Genomic DNA, 16150 nt, shown 5'->3' with positions numbered 1-16150 from the left:
CTACCTTATTTTGACCATCCCCTACACTACCTTTGGGGCAAATTATGATTTAAAATTTGTTTAATTACACTTACGCCCCTTTTAAAAATATAAAATTACACTTTTTTTTTAAAAAAAATAAAATTATACTTACAGTTCCTCCACAAATTCTCTATTTACACTTGACTCCCTTCTGCTAGGATTTGAAAAGAAAATGCTGACGTCAACAAATTTTTTTTATAAATTTTCGTTATTGCTCATCATTTAAATTCCCATATAAATTTTGTAGTTATAAAAAGGAATAATGTGTATATATATATGGAGTAAGGTTAATATTATTATATTTTTTATAAATATAAATTTGTTACATGAGGGATAAAATTAAAAATTTATATAATTTTTTGCTAATTTCAGTATTTTTTGTTTAAATTATAATTAAAATAGGTCAGATGAAAATAATGAATTTCGATAGTGGCAAATATGAGCTTAGAATTTCTTTGTGATAAAGTATAACTTTTTATTTTAAGATGGGATAAATATAATTATATATTTAAAATTCAAATAATATAAAATGATAAATAATGAGAAAGGATTGACTTTGAGTTCATCAATATTCTCCGTTCCATCACTCCACCAACCCCAAGATTCTTAACCTACACCACGACACAGGGAATCACCCCCCTAAAAGTGGGGCCCTTGAGTTACTGTTTAGAATTTGAAATCTCTCCCTCACTAAAGAGACGTTACAAGATTTTAACCTTTTCTGTAGCAACAATATTATTATTTCTGTTTCCAAAACATTTTTTTTTAAAAAAAAATTATTTATATATATTATATTTGTCTTCCATATTTTTTCAAAATCCAAAAATTTCCACTGTCTCCTCATTTATTGCTCAAACTATTGTACCACTCAACAGTTTTCCAAGACAGCCTCCTTCTCACTGCTCTCTCTCCTGACCAAGAACTTCCATCTTCTCTCTCTAAAGCTCTCAATTTCGACCTCTTCTTGCTCCGAAACATACATTTTTCTTGAGTGACATATTGGATCATAAAGTTTGCAGCTTTTGCAACAGGGGTAGCTCATGGGATCTTAATTTCAAGTGGGCTGTGTGAGTTTTCTTGATTTCAGATTGTTTTACTGCTCTTGTGTTAATAATGTTAAAAGGGTCTTACATTTTGGGTTTTTGTGATCTTTTGTGTTCATAACATATTTGTTTTGTTTTGGTGTTTTTGTGTTACACTGAGGGCTCTTGTGAAATGGGGTCGTTCTTGCTGATCACATATGTATGTTTTTTGTTATTTTGTGCTACATTCAACATGTGATTTGAGGTTTGTGTCCATTGATGAGGAGAGTGTAATAAAATGAAAGAAATAGAAAAAAGCAGAAAGAACACTAGGATACTGCACTGCTATGGAGCTTGTGTTGGTTGGTTCTTTGATTTTAGTCCAACTGAGTTGAAAGCCACAGATAACACTTAGTGTTCAAATCTTTAAGAGCCTTCTTGTATATTGGGTTAGTATTAGTAGTTCAGTTTGGAGATATAACTTGTTGATAATTATAATGTAAAAAAGCCATTCACTTAAAAAGGTGTTTCCTCTGATTGGCATAATTATTATATGCATCTGCATCTTCTGCTGAGTGTACGGTGGCCTCATATCGTAATTCCGTCTGTGTCTTTTGTTGAGTGTTTGGTTGCCTTGTTAGTTGTTTCGTTGGCATCGGTGGACTTCATGCTGAAAAGATTAGAAAATCACAGGTGCACGCTTATCCTATGGATGCTGTGAGGCTCGCCCCCTAAAGCTCCAAGTGTGAACATAGATTTCTGCAGGGACAAACTTATGTTTAGGTAAAGGTGGATCTTTTAGGACAATTGTGTTTAGTATAAACCTAGATTAGCAGATTTGGATATATTTGGGCTGAGGGAGTGAAACTCTAACCAGTTAACTGATGCATTTTATTTTTGTCCATTGATGATGCAATATGGCGAGGATAGTGAGACTTAAACACCAGAAGAATGATTGGGATGAATGTACTAATTGTTTATTCCTCAACGGTGTATCATTCGCATACACTGTTTTTCAATTACTCTTATAAATTGGAATCCATAGTTTACATCAAAGGCATGAAGACAAACTCCAGCTGTTCCGATGTCATTATTTGATACCGGACAGCTGATTACGCGACCATAATGCGATTATGACCATCCAGTTCTGGTTTGTGAAATCATCATTTGCTTGCCGGACTTTCTTATTCAGGTTTTACAATATGAACTTTGAAGTTGTTACTCCCCTCTATTTACATGGATCTTTAATGGATGTGTGCAAATGTGGAGCAAAGATCCATTGGTCTTAATTTGCCACTTTCCTATATTGTAACTGGTGTTTGGTCTGAGATTTATCTGAAATTGTAACAGTCAATCTTTCAGATTGTGTTGATGTGAGATCTTTTGTTTCTTAAAGCTTTATACCGTGATCAAATATAGAGTAGAAACATCAAATTACCTCTCCAAATTTGAATGACTTGCAGAGAGGAAGCATGTGATATTGCTTGTTCTTGCTTTCAAGTTTCACTTTAGGAACATCAAGTTTTATGTGATATCCACTTGCCGGGTATGGGGATTGAGAAACAAGGCTCCAAAGGTGGAAATTATGTTGGTGGCTTCCTCCAGATGTTTGATTGGAATGCTAAATCTCGAAAGAAGTTGTTCTCAAGCAAGTCAGATATACCAGGTGTGACTTGAAAAGTTGCTTAGATTGATAACTCTATAAGTTTCCTTTTTGTTTCTATGACCTCCATATGTGTATGCGTTATAGAATATTTCATTCTTGATTTTGAAAGGCTTAAATAAGGTTCTTTCTTCTGATTAATGTAGAGCAATCCAAACAGAAGAAAAGATGCGATGGAAATTTGCCAACGACCAGGCTACAAATGGTAAGTATATCATGAGAAAATGATTGGTTGATACTCATTCCTCTGTGATTTATGAATTAACAGATCCCTTTTTTATGTCTAGCTGGATGAGGATGAAAGTGCAGCTGGATCAAGTGTTAAAGGAAGTAGTGATTTCAGTTGTGCTTCGTCAGTCATTGATGAGGACTTCTGTGGGACGAAGGCCCCTAGTGTTGTTGCAAGACTTATGGGATTGGATTCCTTGCCGAAATCTAATATGCGTGAGGCCTATTCTACTCCACTTTTTGATTCTCAATCTCTTCGTGACTCTTATTACCGAAGTAAAGGTCTTGAATATTATCAAGATCAAATCATGCACTCCAGCAGTCTGCAAGATGTATCCATTCGAATTGATACAGAGCCAAAATATCCGAATGTCAAACACAGGCCAATTGAGAAGTTTCAAACTGAAATTTTGCCACCTAAATCAGCTAAGTCGATTCCAATTACCCACCACAAACTTCTATCTCCCATAAAAAGTGGTAGTTTTATCCCATCTAAGGATGCTGCTCACATAATGGAAGCAGCTGCAAGAATCATTGAGCCAGGACCTCAGGCAAGTACAAAAGCAAAGCTGCCTCCAGTTGGATCTTCAGTTCCACTAAGGGTAAGAGATTTGAAAGAGAAGGTCCAAGCATCTGGAAAACAATCAAAGCTTTTTGAAGGGTCTCAAAGAAAAACTGAATCTAGAGCGATCAAGAACCTTAGTGGACATTCAATGAACAGAAGCTGGAACAGATCAGCGGATGCAGCATCAGTAAGGGTTCTTCAAGATTCGGAAGAATCTTCTGTCAGTGTGAAGAGTAAAGGAAAATCCATTTCACTTGCATTACAGGCAAAGGCCAATGTTCAGAAAAGAGAAGGCCTGAATGTGAATGGCAGTAGAAGCTTGGTCAGCCAGAAAGAACCAACCGAGCTCAGCCCTGGTCAGCTGTTTAAAAGTCAATCAACAACACAGAAGAGTGTGCTCAAGAAACAATCTTCACAAAATGGTTCAAGTGTGCTCCGCCAGAACAATCAGAAGCAGAATTGCATTGTTGATAGAGGAAAACTTCCTCTGAAATGCAGCTCAAAAGGTGCTAAAACTCTCAATGGAGAACCTTCTTCTGCAAGGCAACGGAGTTCTAGTAAACTTGCCGGGACCTCTAAAGTTAGTTCCAGGAAGTTGGGCTCAGAGGTTAAAGATGAAAAAAGGGAAGCACTATCTTCTAGCTCAGAAAGACTTACTCGTAAGAAACGGTCTATAGATGGGAATTACCACTCAGAGAAAAGCCAAGCGGCTCATAACATGGGGGTTGATAAAAATGGGAAAGCCGTCCAATCTAGTGCTATTATGGATAGGCAGAGCAGTTGGGATCAAGATAGTGGAAGGACGGGCACAGATGTTATTTCTTTTACATTCACTGCTCCAATGACACGATCAGGATCGGGTTCTGGGAGATCTACAGAGCCGGGGGAGAACTATAATGTCTTCTCATCAGGCTCTCAAAGTAAAAGAGCCCTCCTGAGTTTAGATGGGTCAAGTGCTTCAAAATTTTCTATGGGACATAATATCAGGGGAGGTGATGCATTGAGCACTCTTTTGGAGCAAAAACTAAAAGAATTGGCTCATAAGGTAGAGTTTTCTCAGCAGAAGTTGGGGATGATTTCACATGATTCAGTACCTGGTCAGATGGCCATAATGAGTTCAACCGCACAAGAAGCAAATAAAACCCAAGCTGGAATGCAGACAGATAATCAGGTAAGTTAAACCTGCTACTAATCTACGTAAAGTATCCAAGACTGTCATAATTTGGACAGAAGTCCATCTACATATGAATTGGTAATTATTTATTAATTTCAAGCTTCTGTTTGCTGTAGATATACCTTCCAGAATGCTAGTGTTCCATGTGTAATAGATAGTGTGTATTAGCTGAATTCATTAAAATATACTATTAGATTAATTCTGCAAATATTAATGAAAATGGAAGTGCTATTTTATCAGGGCATGAAATTTTTTCCAGATGCCTATACTTTTGCCTAAGGAATTTACTAATACTATTGTATGAACCGTTTTCATTTCACGAAGTGGTGATGCTTTTGCAGATATATACTAAACTATCCGCTTTAATTTCTAGCCAAACAGATACACATTTGATAAGGGTTGTCAAGAAAACCTTTGCAGCATTAGTGAAAAGCTAAAGATAGGAGGCAATTCCAAGAATGTAACGCAGTGGTTAATAAGAAACTGTTCTAATCTCTATTATTTTTTTTTTAAAGTTAATCATACATTGTTATACATAGGTGGTGCTGGAAGACATGAGCACGAGTGACAGCAACATATCTCAAGCCAGAAAGTTACTTGATTGTCGACTTCCAAGTCCAGTTTCAGTTCTAGAGCATTCTTCTTTTGCAGACAGTTGGAATTCTTCAGACTCTGCAGACAGTAATAGCATGGGAGGTAAGAGGTGTGCTTTTACTATTGTTCGTGTGGAACATCACTATCGTAATAAACTGAGCTTTTATTACCAGTTGTAGGTGGCAAGCAATGTTCATCAGTGCAAGCTCAGGAAGTGCTCGATACGTATTCCTTGAAGATGTTTCTTCCAATTGAAGCAGATGCTGAGTTATCAGACTCGGCTTCTTCAACTTCTATTGGGACTGTGGCAAAACGGCAAGAAACTGCCTTAACCTTGACTGCAAATGGGAAGCTTGGAAGGTGGGAGCTACAGTATGTCAATGAGATACTATGCAGTATAGAACTGATGTTTAAGGATTATGCTTTGGGCCATGCACGTGAGATCATAAATCCTCGTCTTTTTGATCAATTGGGAAGTTGGAACCGGCATTTGAATGATGGCAGAGTCATTTCAAGAACAAACCAAAGGGTTCTGTTCGATTGCGTCAGTGAGTGCTTGGAACTGAGGTGCAGAAAGTATGTCAGTGGAGGATGCACATTATGGGCTAAGGGTCTATCAATGGTTAGAAGAAAGGAGAGATTAGCTGAAGAAGTCTACAAAGAAATTTCGGGTTGGAGTGGCATTGGAGATGCTATGATAGATGAACTAGTAGATAAGGACATGAGCAACCAATATGGAAGATGGCTTGACTTTGATACCGAAGCATTTGAACTTGGGATACAGATCGAGTCCCGCATTCTTAATTCTTTGATAGATGAAGTGGTAGCTGATATGTTAGTGCTTTAACAGCTTAAACTGAAACCATACTTCACCTCCATTGTAAGTTATTCACCTCCAAGACAGTTTCCAAAGCTTTTTCCCAATTTTTGGCTTCTCTCTCCCCTTTACTTTACTGCAAAATCTTCAATATAGTGCCAATATTGCGTCTACAACAGTCTTAAGCAGCCATCACTCTCAAGCTTCCACATTAGGAATCATTTGTATGAGTTCAATGTTTACTTGTTTGACTATAAAACAAACGGTTCACTATACATGAAACAAGAAAAAGAGCAAGCAAATTACTTCAGCAGTGACAATTCCAAATTGTGGGGCAAGACTTTACATGACAATGAAAGAATGTTTAATCATCAGTCTTGTCAGGCAGGCATGGCCCTTCTGATACTTGATATTCATTTCTGGAAGTCTGTGGTCCAGTTCTGAACCTTGCATGGTGCTGTTTCTGAAGGTATGGAGCTATGAGCAGATCTAACTTTACATCAAGCAAATTAACAAATACCAATGCAAAGCTATTTATTACACTGAGTCCCCTACTTATTTCAGACAATGACCTCTTGCACAGAAATTTTTCTCTACCTCTAGACAATCAATTCAAGTTTCATGCAGATCTTATTGCTCTTTTGCACAACGTTCTGATTCTTGATCATCTAATCCTATAACCAATTCCAAATGTCTTCCGCATTCCACAGATTAAGTATCTCTTCACCAGCATCCTCATGATCCCAAACCACTTCATCGTTAAAGTAGGAAGCTACTGGGGAAGAACATGGATAAAGATCCTGAGTTTCTGAATTTGAGCTCCAACCCCCACAATCTCTTTCTGTATTCATCAGTACGTCCTGTCGTCCTTCATTAATCAGAATATTCTCACTTTGATCTGTCTCCGCAAGAAAGTCCTTAAGGTGCATTAATATGTCTTCATCTACCTCCTTCCATGGTCCCAACATCTCTTCTGCTCCTACTTCATTAGCCGATGCCATAAATGCACCTGGCCGCCCTTCCGCGCATGATAGACCATCTACATTTGCACTTTTTTGCTCATAGCTTTCACAACGGTCAAGTGGATCCAAGTCATTTTCACCTGCCATTCTGGCTGCCCCTACACTGGGAACGGGTAGGTTGTCTGATGAGCTTGTCTCTTGAGCTGTGGCCTGTTCGTTAACCATACATGTAAAACTATTCTCAGAGTTTCCAGTTCTTGAGGCTGTAGTAGAACTATTATTGTTGTACTTCTTGGCAACAGCTCGGCTCACTCGACCTGCCCGTTTGTTGCCCGTGCTGGCCATCTTGATTATATCAGCTGAGGTGAGTATGGATTCTCCAATAGACCTGAACCTGTATATTTTCCGGCTCAGATGAGAGTTCCAATAGTTTTTTATCTCGTTGTCTGTTCTTCCTGGTAAATAGCTGGCAATCAAGGACCACCTACAACATTGTCATAAAACAACAAATCTATGCTTTTAAGTGTTTGGCATTAAAGAAAAAAATCCTTTGATGAATGAATTACTTACAATTCCTTCCTAAAGAATGGACAAAAGGGTGTCAGTATAATCTTCGAGAAACCAAAAACTTTTTATAAATACACCCAAAGTTGGAGGGATCCATAATGTTTCAAGTAGTTAAGAAGCCTTCCCCATTAGCATGTTCTTTTCTAGTACTGAAATTATGCAGTCATAAATTGCTTCCTAATCTATTTATTATCGTCGACATTATCAATAAGCGCTGTGTTACAGTAGGTGAAAAATACCACCTCTATGCAGTCCCCACATCTATGAAGTTGTGTTCTTTATTGAACTTGAAAAGTTAAATGTATGTACAATGGGCTGTCAAAGGATGTATTTTGTTAGATGGACATCATTTTTAATGGTATTTGTAATTTGTCAAACAACGAGCAGTACATGTAATTATGACAAATCTCTTGAGAACCTATTGTAATTTATCCAAAAAGTTAATGTACCTAAACTTTGCAGAAGAATATAACAGGAAACAAGAAGAAGAACATTGACAATGAAAATGCATAAAGTATAAAGCCACGATCTCACCTATTTCCCAAGCTTTTGTGCAGCTTCACAATGGTTTCCTCTTCATCTGCAGTGAAGTTACCTCTCTTCACATCTTCTCTCAAGTAGTTAATCCACCTCAGTCTGCAACTCTTTCCACACCTCAACAAACCTTAATATACCAAAACGAGAAAAGAAGCAAAAAAGGGATTAAAATAGAGACACAACAGAAACTGTTAAAAGACATTCTGTGCTGCCGTGTCCTGAGTGCATTCATTGTTATCCCTTTCAATGAGTTGTTAACCGTTAAGACAGGTGAAAAAATCCTATTATGCCAACTGCCTGATGTGCTGAAGTAGCTCATGATAATAGTCTTGTGACCAGTCATAGGTTGCTGGTGACTACAACAGTCATGCAGGCGGGTATGCGGTTAAAGTGAAAGCCAGCTCTTACCGAATGATAGGTTCAGCCTTCTTTTAGCGACAAGAAAAGTCCGGAGATTGGCAAACAAATAAGATTGGAACAACAAAGTTGTTTACGGATGAAGCCCGAAAAATAACCATAAAGAGGTGAAGGCAACCAGTTCTAAGTACGACAAAAAGGAATATCAAAACAAAAGGAGGAGATCACATAATCCTTGACTATAGAGGTCTGTGGTCAGCTAAGACGTAAGGAAGAAAGAAGAAGCTTTTGAAGAATTGATAGTAACTTCATACTTTGCACACTCATCCCGTCCCACGTGGATTAAGAACTAATAAAGAATCAAGGCGCATTGGCTATCCCTTTTCAGCGAGTAGTTATTTTCGTTCGTCTTTCCAATGCATCTAAACATAGAAGTAGTAGTAGTAGTAGTAGTAGGAGTAAAGCAAAGTACCTGCATTCTTGGGCAGTGATCTCCAGGAGCCATCTCCATTGGCCTTGATGTAATTGATCAGCTTCTCATCTTCTTCAGCAGTCCATTTGCCTTTCTTCAATCCTACCTTTTCACAACAAGGGGTTTTCCCCATATCTCTTCTTACACTATGTAGAGGAAGGCAGAAGCTACAGTTAAAAAACTAACTACTATGTATTTGATGATGATGAGATTGTTGTGGGAATGAGACTGTTAGTAGTTGTTGTTTTGTTCTCTTTTCTATTCTATAAAGTGTCAATTTATACTGTCCTATCAGCTTTCATATTAGCTGTGTGTCTTTGTGTGTGTATTTCCCAATTAAATGAGAGAAACTGATTAGACATGCACATTCACATATTTTGGTTTTGAAAAGTCACAATTTGTTCTTATTGGCTTTGAGGGCTGCTTTGTCAAAATTTGGACCCTTTTAAAATCTAATGGATCTCATTTGTTATAATTTTAAAAAATACTACAAAAAATACTTCATAAATAATATTGTTAACTATTGATAAAGAAATAATTATTTAATAATGTATCCGTTCATGTTTTACTACCTCAAAAATCTACGATTTTCATTATACGGATGGCAACAAGGTGGGTTTGGAGTGAATTTGTGAAAATTCAAGACTCGACAAGCTAAGAAAATTTTGGATGCGGACCCGTTCGGGTTGAACCTGATAGACTCGATTAATAATTTTAAAATTATTTAAAAAATATTTTTAAAAAATAATACCACCATAGCTTTATAAATATGATTTTTGAAAGGTTAATGTTTTTCTACAAATACATACGTGCATATTTTAGACATTTAAATATTAAAAATTTTAGAATATGTATTACTGATATAAATATTAAAAAGTTCATAAACTATTTACATCAGTATTTTAATTTATAAGAATATTAAGTTTATGTATTAAATGTAAATAAAAATAAATTGTACAATTTTTTTTTGTATATATACAAATATACTTTATATAAAATATATATAAAAAAAAATCGAGCAGGTTTAAGTCCAAACCACTGAGACTACTTAAAGGCTTCAAACCCCAACCCCCCCCTCCCCCAACAGGGATGGATCTAGGTCCAACCTAAATCCATTGCGATTCCTAATTTTTAAACCTAGTCTTTTACTTTTATATTTATGTAAAATAAAAATTAAGTTATATTTTAAATTATAGCAGTATTATACTTATTTTTTATATTCTACAGTATATATAATATTGATTCAAGTCGAGGTATTTGAGTCTGATGTTATGGGATGAACTTCTTGTTTTGGTTCTGGATAGTGAATTGGCCTACAATACAATTTGTTAGATTTACTTGGTGGCTTACCAGCTAATAAATCCTCCAGAATTTAAGTCAACTTGTTTAAATTATATTAGGGTCATCGAGCTACACCTCACGATCATGTTTTATGGAAGCTTCCCAGTATTTATAAGAGTTAATGTATCAAAGAATGGACAGATCCACATGTCCAATAACCTACTCAATAAGTTGAAGGTCAATAATTATTGTACATGAAAGATGCGAACCCATATCGTGTTTCACAATTTTTGAATTTGTGAAGAGTAATTTGATCTTTTTGAAGGTTATAATTATTATTTAATCCCCATAAAAAATATATAGTTTGGTATACATATTTAGATATGATAAATGAATAAATAATATATAAAATATATAGTGTAATGGATCGAATTTAAATTGACTTCAAATTTATTTATGAAGTAATTAGTGATGGTGCAATTTGAAAAGTAGGCCACCTGTGCATTATCACAATTATATAGAGGCAATCATAAATATAGCTGGCAATATTAAATATAGCCAATTACTACATTATTATTAATTGTTACACCAACACAGAAATTTAAGGAATACACACCACGTTGATTTAAATGTGTAATCCAACTTATTTATGTACATTTCTAGAAATTTGAATATATCATCTTGCATGGTGGATGCCATTATAATGGGATTCAATGCAATTTAATCCATATCCTAAATGCGCAGTGTTTATTCCTTATTCAAAAATAATAATTTTTTCTTTTGAATTTAATCCATATCCTAAATGTGCAGCGTTCACGTGCATGTTTTAGATTTTTTTTATTAATATATTTATATTCTTATTTAATAATAGTTGGATTTGATTAAATCTAAAATTCAAATGTAACTAATAAAATTAATGGCTCAAATTGAAAATCTTATATTTATATAATATATATTATATTAATATATATATATATTTATATATAAATATATGTATATAGAGAGAGAGAGAGGAAGGGGGTGGACAAAGGGGAGATGCCGCGGCGGCAACAAGGGGCCGGTGGGAGTGCCACGAGATTGGCGAAATGGGGAGAAGGGGCGACATGGGGCTGGAAATGGGGGTGGTGGATGGTGATGAGGCCTGGGAATACGGAGGTAGGCGGCAACAGGGGGAAGGGGAAGGGGGGCTGGTCGACGAGGAAAAGAGGAGAGGGGAGGGCGCGGCCGTGGCTGGGGGGGGTTTGATTTTTTTTCTAAACTTATTTATAAATATTTTTTTAAGAAAATTATATACATGTATTATTATAAAAAATAAATTATAATATATAATATTATATCTTTTATACATAAAAAAAATCGTAGGGATGAGTCGTGAATTATATCACCCACTGTAAGGGTGTATTTGATACATTATAAAAAGAGGGAAAATTGTAATATTTTTTCATAAAAATAATAATAAATGCAGATTGAGTGTATTACAAATGTGGAAGGAAGATTTTGGTTGGAGTTGATGTTGAAGTAATTGGGTGGTGTTGTAGTAATTGAGTTGATGTTGTGAGGTAATGTTGTTTTGGTTGGAGACAAATCAATTTAATATAGAGTTGTTAGGTGTTTCCATCTTTGTGTACCAAACACACACCCAAGTTGTTCTACCCTTTTTACTTTCCTTTTTCCCAATAGACACACTCTATACTTTGAAAATATAATCCATCTACTTTCATTCCTCTTTTTTTTTTACTTTTCCTCACCATTTCAAAAATACATTTCACTGTGCTCCCCCATTCATAATTACAATTTTAAATAAATAATCATCTGATTCTATAATTACTAGTTATTTTATTAATATTTCTATGTTTGTTAGTTATTAATGGTTAAGGACCATGTTAAAATATGAGGGACTGATACGGTTCATTTGAGACTAAAGTGGGATAGAATTTACAATTTTTAATATATTAAATAATATATCATTTTCATCCACAAAAGAAAATAATAATACTATTGACCTACATTGGTGCAAATAAAAGAAGGAAAGCAAGGTCTGTCAATGTGAATTTGTACTCGCATCAATTATAAACTATTAGATCAGAAATGATATCATCATTATATATATTAATCCAACAATTCATAGCATCAAATTTTCCAAAAAAGAGAGAGGATGAAGAATGATAAATGGTAAACCAGACTCACACAAATGTTTCTTGGAGATTAAAAAACAGATGAACAACAAATAATGTAAGAGAGGGGCCTGTCTTGACATCCATAACCATTTAATAAACTTTATTGTGATTCAGAGGATGGAGGCCCTCACAAGGTAGAAACGAGTTTAGATAAAACAGCAATGGTAGAAAGGATAATCACAGCCTCGTATATAATATAAATATGGCCCTCACAGGGTAAAAACGAGCTTAGATAAAACAATGGTAGACAGCCTCGCCCTCGTATATAAATATGAAAATACCAAACAATACCAATCAAATCAAGAGTAGGATAATAGAGTGCCAGAAATATATAGATTTGCCTACTTCGTAGAGTCTTTTTGCAGCAACACACCATACCAATGGCATATAAACCGGTGAAAAGGATTGCTAAATTCAGTGTTCAATCAAATCAACATCATCACGGAGCGGGGTTGGGGGTTGAGGGATCCCATCTTTGTCTGTGTTGTATGCCAATAATTTTTGACAACAATTCAATGAAGGCCACTGGATTGCTTTTTGCACCGCACATTAGTTGATAAACGATAAATTCTGTAAGTCCTAGTTGAAGAAAAAGAGTACATGAAACTTCTTTAATTGATGGGTTGTGTAAATGGGGGCAACATACAGAACCAAACACTGCATGTGAGAGGAAAGAGGGTGGGGAATACTGCTTCCATGTTACCATACAGCATAACCACCATGAAGGACTGTTAAAAAATTCTCACCAAGTTACTGTTCTATATTACTGATAAGCACTGCCGAATCCAAACAGAAAACTGATGAAGATTACACAAAAGAATACAGCAGAAAGTTAGATAAAAGTCTCACAGCTGTTATGGAATTCACAAAGACTAGATGATTGGTATTGCAGTAACATGAAATACACATTCACAAGACTCGTTGAGGAATGTATAAAACGTCCTCAGCAGAAAAGAAGCTTGCTGTTAACCTGCACATTCCCCTTCATCCCAGATGCTGCTCTTTAAATACCTTGGTGTAATGAAATGGCAAGCTCAACGGAGATCTACCATGTCAAACATCAATTTGGCATTCATATAAACATGGGAACAGTGTTCATAAATGGGACTTCCATCCTGAGGCGGCTGATGAGGATGGAAACCACGTTGTTGACAGTTTCGAATAACAGCAACACCAGCAGGATCACAAAGATGAAATATGCCATGAGGACTGCAGTAAATATAGTAAGAAAAGTCGACTCTGGATAAGTAATGGAACTGTATGAATTAAATGGAAAAATCCAACTCCTTTAGTATATAACTATATAATGGGAAAAAGATTAAACTAAAACAGTCTTATTTTGGATCATACCAAGATGTGTCTGTAGGAGCCATGACGATGGCGATTGCTTCTGGTAACATGACCTAGAAACAAGTCGAAGAGATTCTTAAGAGTAATAATGTACATGTATTAGGAGTATGCAGCCTACGCCAGGAAGAAAAGTAAACAAACAAAGAAAGGGATAGTGAATCCAGATGTAAAAACATTCTTCTTATACATTAATCTACAGTCAATCCTTTTTTTGTCCTTGATCTTTCTTTTTTTCTCCAACGAGATGCTTAAGTTACTCCTGTATATTACTTCCAGAAAAATATGGTGTTGCCTCATCTGCTTCTAAGAAGCAGATTTTAATCAATTCAGCCAATTTTAATTAATTGCTCTGATATAAAATTGACAACATTATTGATTCAGGAAACAAATACAAATCATCCTTACCATCAAAACAACCAGAACCTTTGGAAATTGGATAAATGCCAATGTCAAACATCATACAGAATATATTGGCAATACCTGATATGAATAATGGGTATGCAGATCAACAGAAGACATAAAACATGTTTGAGTTGGATGTGTCTGCAGAGCAAGAACAAATTTATCAAAAGTAGGATATAATGGGTGATTAGACATTCATATGCAATTTTACATGGAACTATTGATCTTTTCTCATATTGATAGTTGTGGTTCTCATCTCTTTTCTTTCTTCCTAAATTATAACCACACAAGTTACATTAAAACTCAACAAATCCCAAAATCAACACAATTTGGACCCAGATCCAGGAAGAGAACATCTCAGCAACAATCATAAATGACAAACAAGAACTACAAACTTCAACATATTCTCTCTTTGTATCAAAGTGATCTCATCAAATAACGAAATCTCATACAAGAAGACCCATGGTCCCAGACTTTCAGTAAGCAAACAATTAACTCTGTACAACTTCTCAACAAAAACATGGAAAAACGAAATTATGATGTTCATTCAAATTCAGTAAATTGAGGACAAATGTTAGGCAAAATATAAACACAAGATACTATGGTCCTCATGATGGTGAGTCTATCATTGTTTTTCCCTTTTTGTTCTTTTGTTAATTTTCATTGCAGAGCTTGATGCCTGAGCGTCATTGTTAATTTTCTTTTGTTAATTTATCATTTACCAGTACCTAACAACTAAAAGGTGGCAAAAAAGCTTGATGCCTGAGTGTCATTGCTATGATATTAACTAAACTAATGCTAGCAAGACTCCAGTAAATTTGGAATACTATTGGAATGAGTAAGCTCAAATAGTAGCAAAGATGTGTCAATCAGCCTATTCTAAGACTTACATGAATCCACCCAAGAGAAAACAGGGAACGTGTGTCTTGAACCTCGAAAATCTCTTCTTCATTCAATGTCTGGCACTAAACATAATTGAAAGTAAACCCTCAGTTTATTTAGGGTATTATCATTTTGGTCAACAAGAAAACCTTAATCACGTAACTTAATACGCAACCTGAAATCAGTAAGCACTTGCAAACTGTAAACTATGATAAACACCTATAATTATAAAATTCAAACAATATCTACTTATTGTTATTTGAAGAATGGAAATTGGCTGTTGTAATCAATCAGTAAACAGATTAAGTAATAAATTCTTCATATGCAGAAAGAATAAGACTCCTGTCTACCAATGAAAAGGCGATGGTTTTTGTGGTCATACATAAGAACTTGTTACTTCAGAAACAACTATCTCACTTTACAAAAAATTATTATCAGTAGACATGCGAGCTTAACAAAGAATACAGACCGAAAGACTGGGACGTCATAATAGATTAGAAGCAGAAATTTATTTCTTTATCTCGGCAAAATGCAGCCTCAGATACAAACTTAAATTACAGAATACCGAATCTGAAGTTGACTCCTGCTTAGGAATTATGAGTGTAGTAATATGAAATACTCTATTCCGCTGCAAATATAAATAAAATACAAGGTGTTAGATACCACAATCATGAGATGCTCATAATAAGCTGTCAATTTGAACTAAAAACCAATCAAAGGGATGAAGTTCTTACAAGTGAACCAGCAAGGATACCACAAGTTTCCAAATTTTTGGCAGTATTTTCCTGCGCCAACCTAAGAAAACCCTCCATCATCTTCACTGGCTGCAAAGCAGGCAAACCAAGGGGCATTGAAACCACCCAAACGGTAAGACTTCCTTGGTCAAATATAAAAGCGAAAACAAAGTCCTAAGATTAATCAAGATCTTAAGAAAAGGCCACAAATAATCTATTGGCATCACAAGTTAAGATCAGCAGAACAGACTCACGATATGAAGATCTTGATAAGAAATGGAACTGGATAGCATATCCTCAGAGATTTTTGATGATTCAGGCGTTGGATGAGAAAGTCCAGATGAA

The 16150-nt window shown here is 35.5% G+C and overlaps 2 protein-coding genes and 1 pseudogene across 4 annotated transcripts; 1 reads left to right on the top strand and 2 right to left on the bottom strand.

Annotated features, from left to right (window-relative positions):
- LOC105156856 lies at window positions 857-6257 on the top strand. Of its 3 annotated transcripts, XM_020692999.1 has the most exons (7): window positions 857-1088; window positions 1737-1826; window positions 2507-2709; window positions 2853-2911; window positions 2994-4670; window positions 5213-5369; window positions 5441-6257. In XM_020692999.1, exons 3-7 carry the CDS (start codon window positions 2592-2594, stop codon window positions 6112-6114), a joined length of 2685 nt encoding a protein of 894 aa, XP_020548658.1. In that variant the 5' UTR covers window positions 857-1088; window positions 1737-1826; window positions 2507-2591; the 3' UTR covers window positions 6115-6257. The 3 variants fall into 3 exon arrangements, with proteins under 3 accessions (XP_020548658.1, XP_011071398.1, XP_011071397.1); XM_011073096.2 differs by lacking the exon at window positions 1737-1826 and having other exon boundaries at window positions 5447-6257; XM_011073095.2 differs by lacking the exon at window positions 1737-1826.
- Window positions 6379-9208, bottom strand: LOC105157053 (transcription factor MYB14). The gene is made up of 3 exons (XM_011073350.2): window positions 8980-9208; window positions 8148-8277; window positions 6379-7530 (listed from the first exon to the last, which is right to left on the bottom strand). The coding sequence occupies exons 1-3, from the start codon at window positions 9110-9112 to the stop codon at window positions 6759-6761; spliced, it is 1035 nt and encodes a 344-aa protein (XP_011071652.1). The 5' UTR covers window positions 9113-9208; the 3' UTR covers window positions 6379-6758.
- The window catches only part of LOC105156855, a 6072-nt pseudogene continuing 3088 nt past the window's right edge, over window positions 13167-16150 (bottom strand).

Source organism: Sesamum indicum, linkage group LG3 (assembly GCF_000512975.1).
Source record: "Sesamum indicum cultivar Zhongzhi No. 13 linkage group LG3, S_indicum_v1.0, whole genome shotgun sequence".
NCBI lineage: Eukaryota > Viridiplantae > Streptophyta > Magnoliopsida > Lamiales > Pedaliaceae > Sesamum > Sesamum indicum.
The sequence above is the reverse complement of the archived record's forward strand: the minus strand, read 5'-3'. Positions and strand labels throughout refer to the sequence as shown.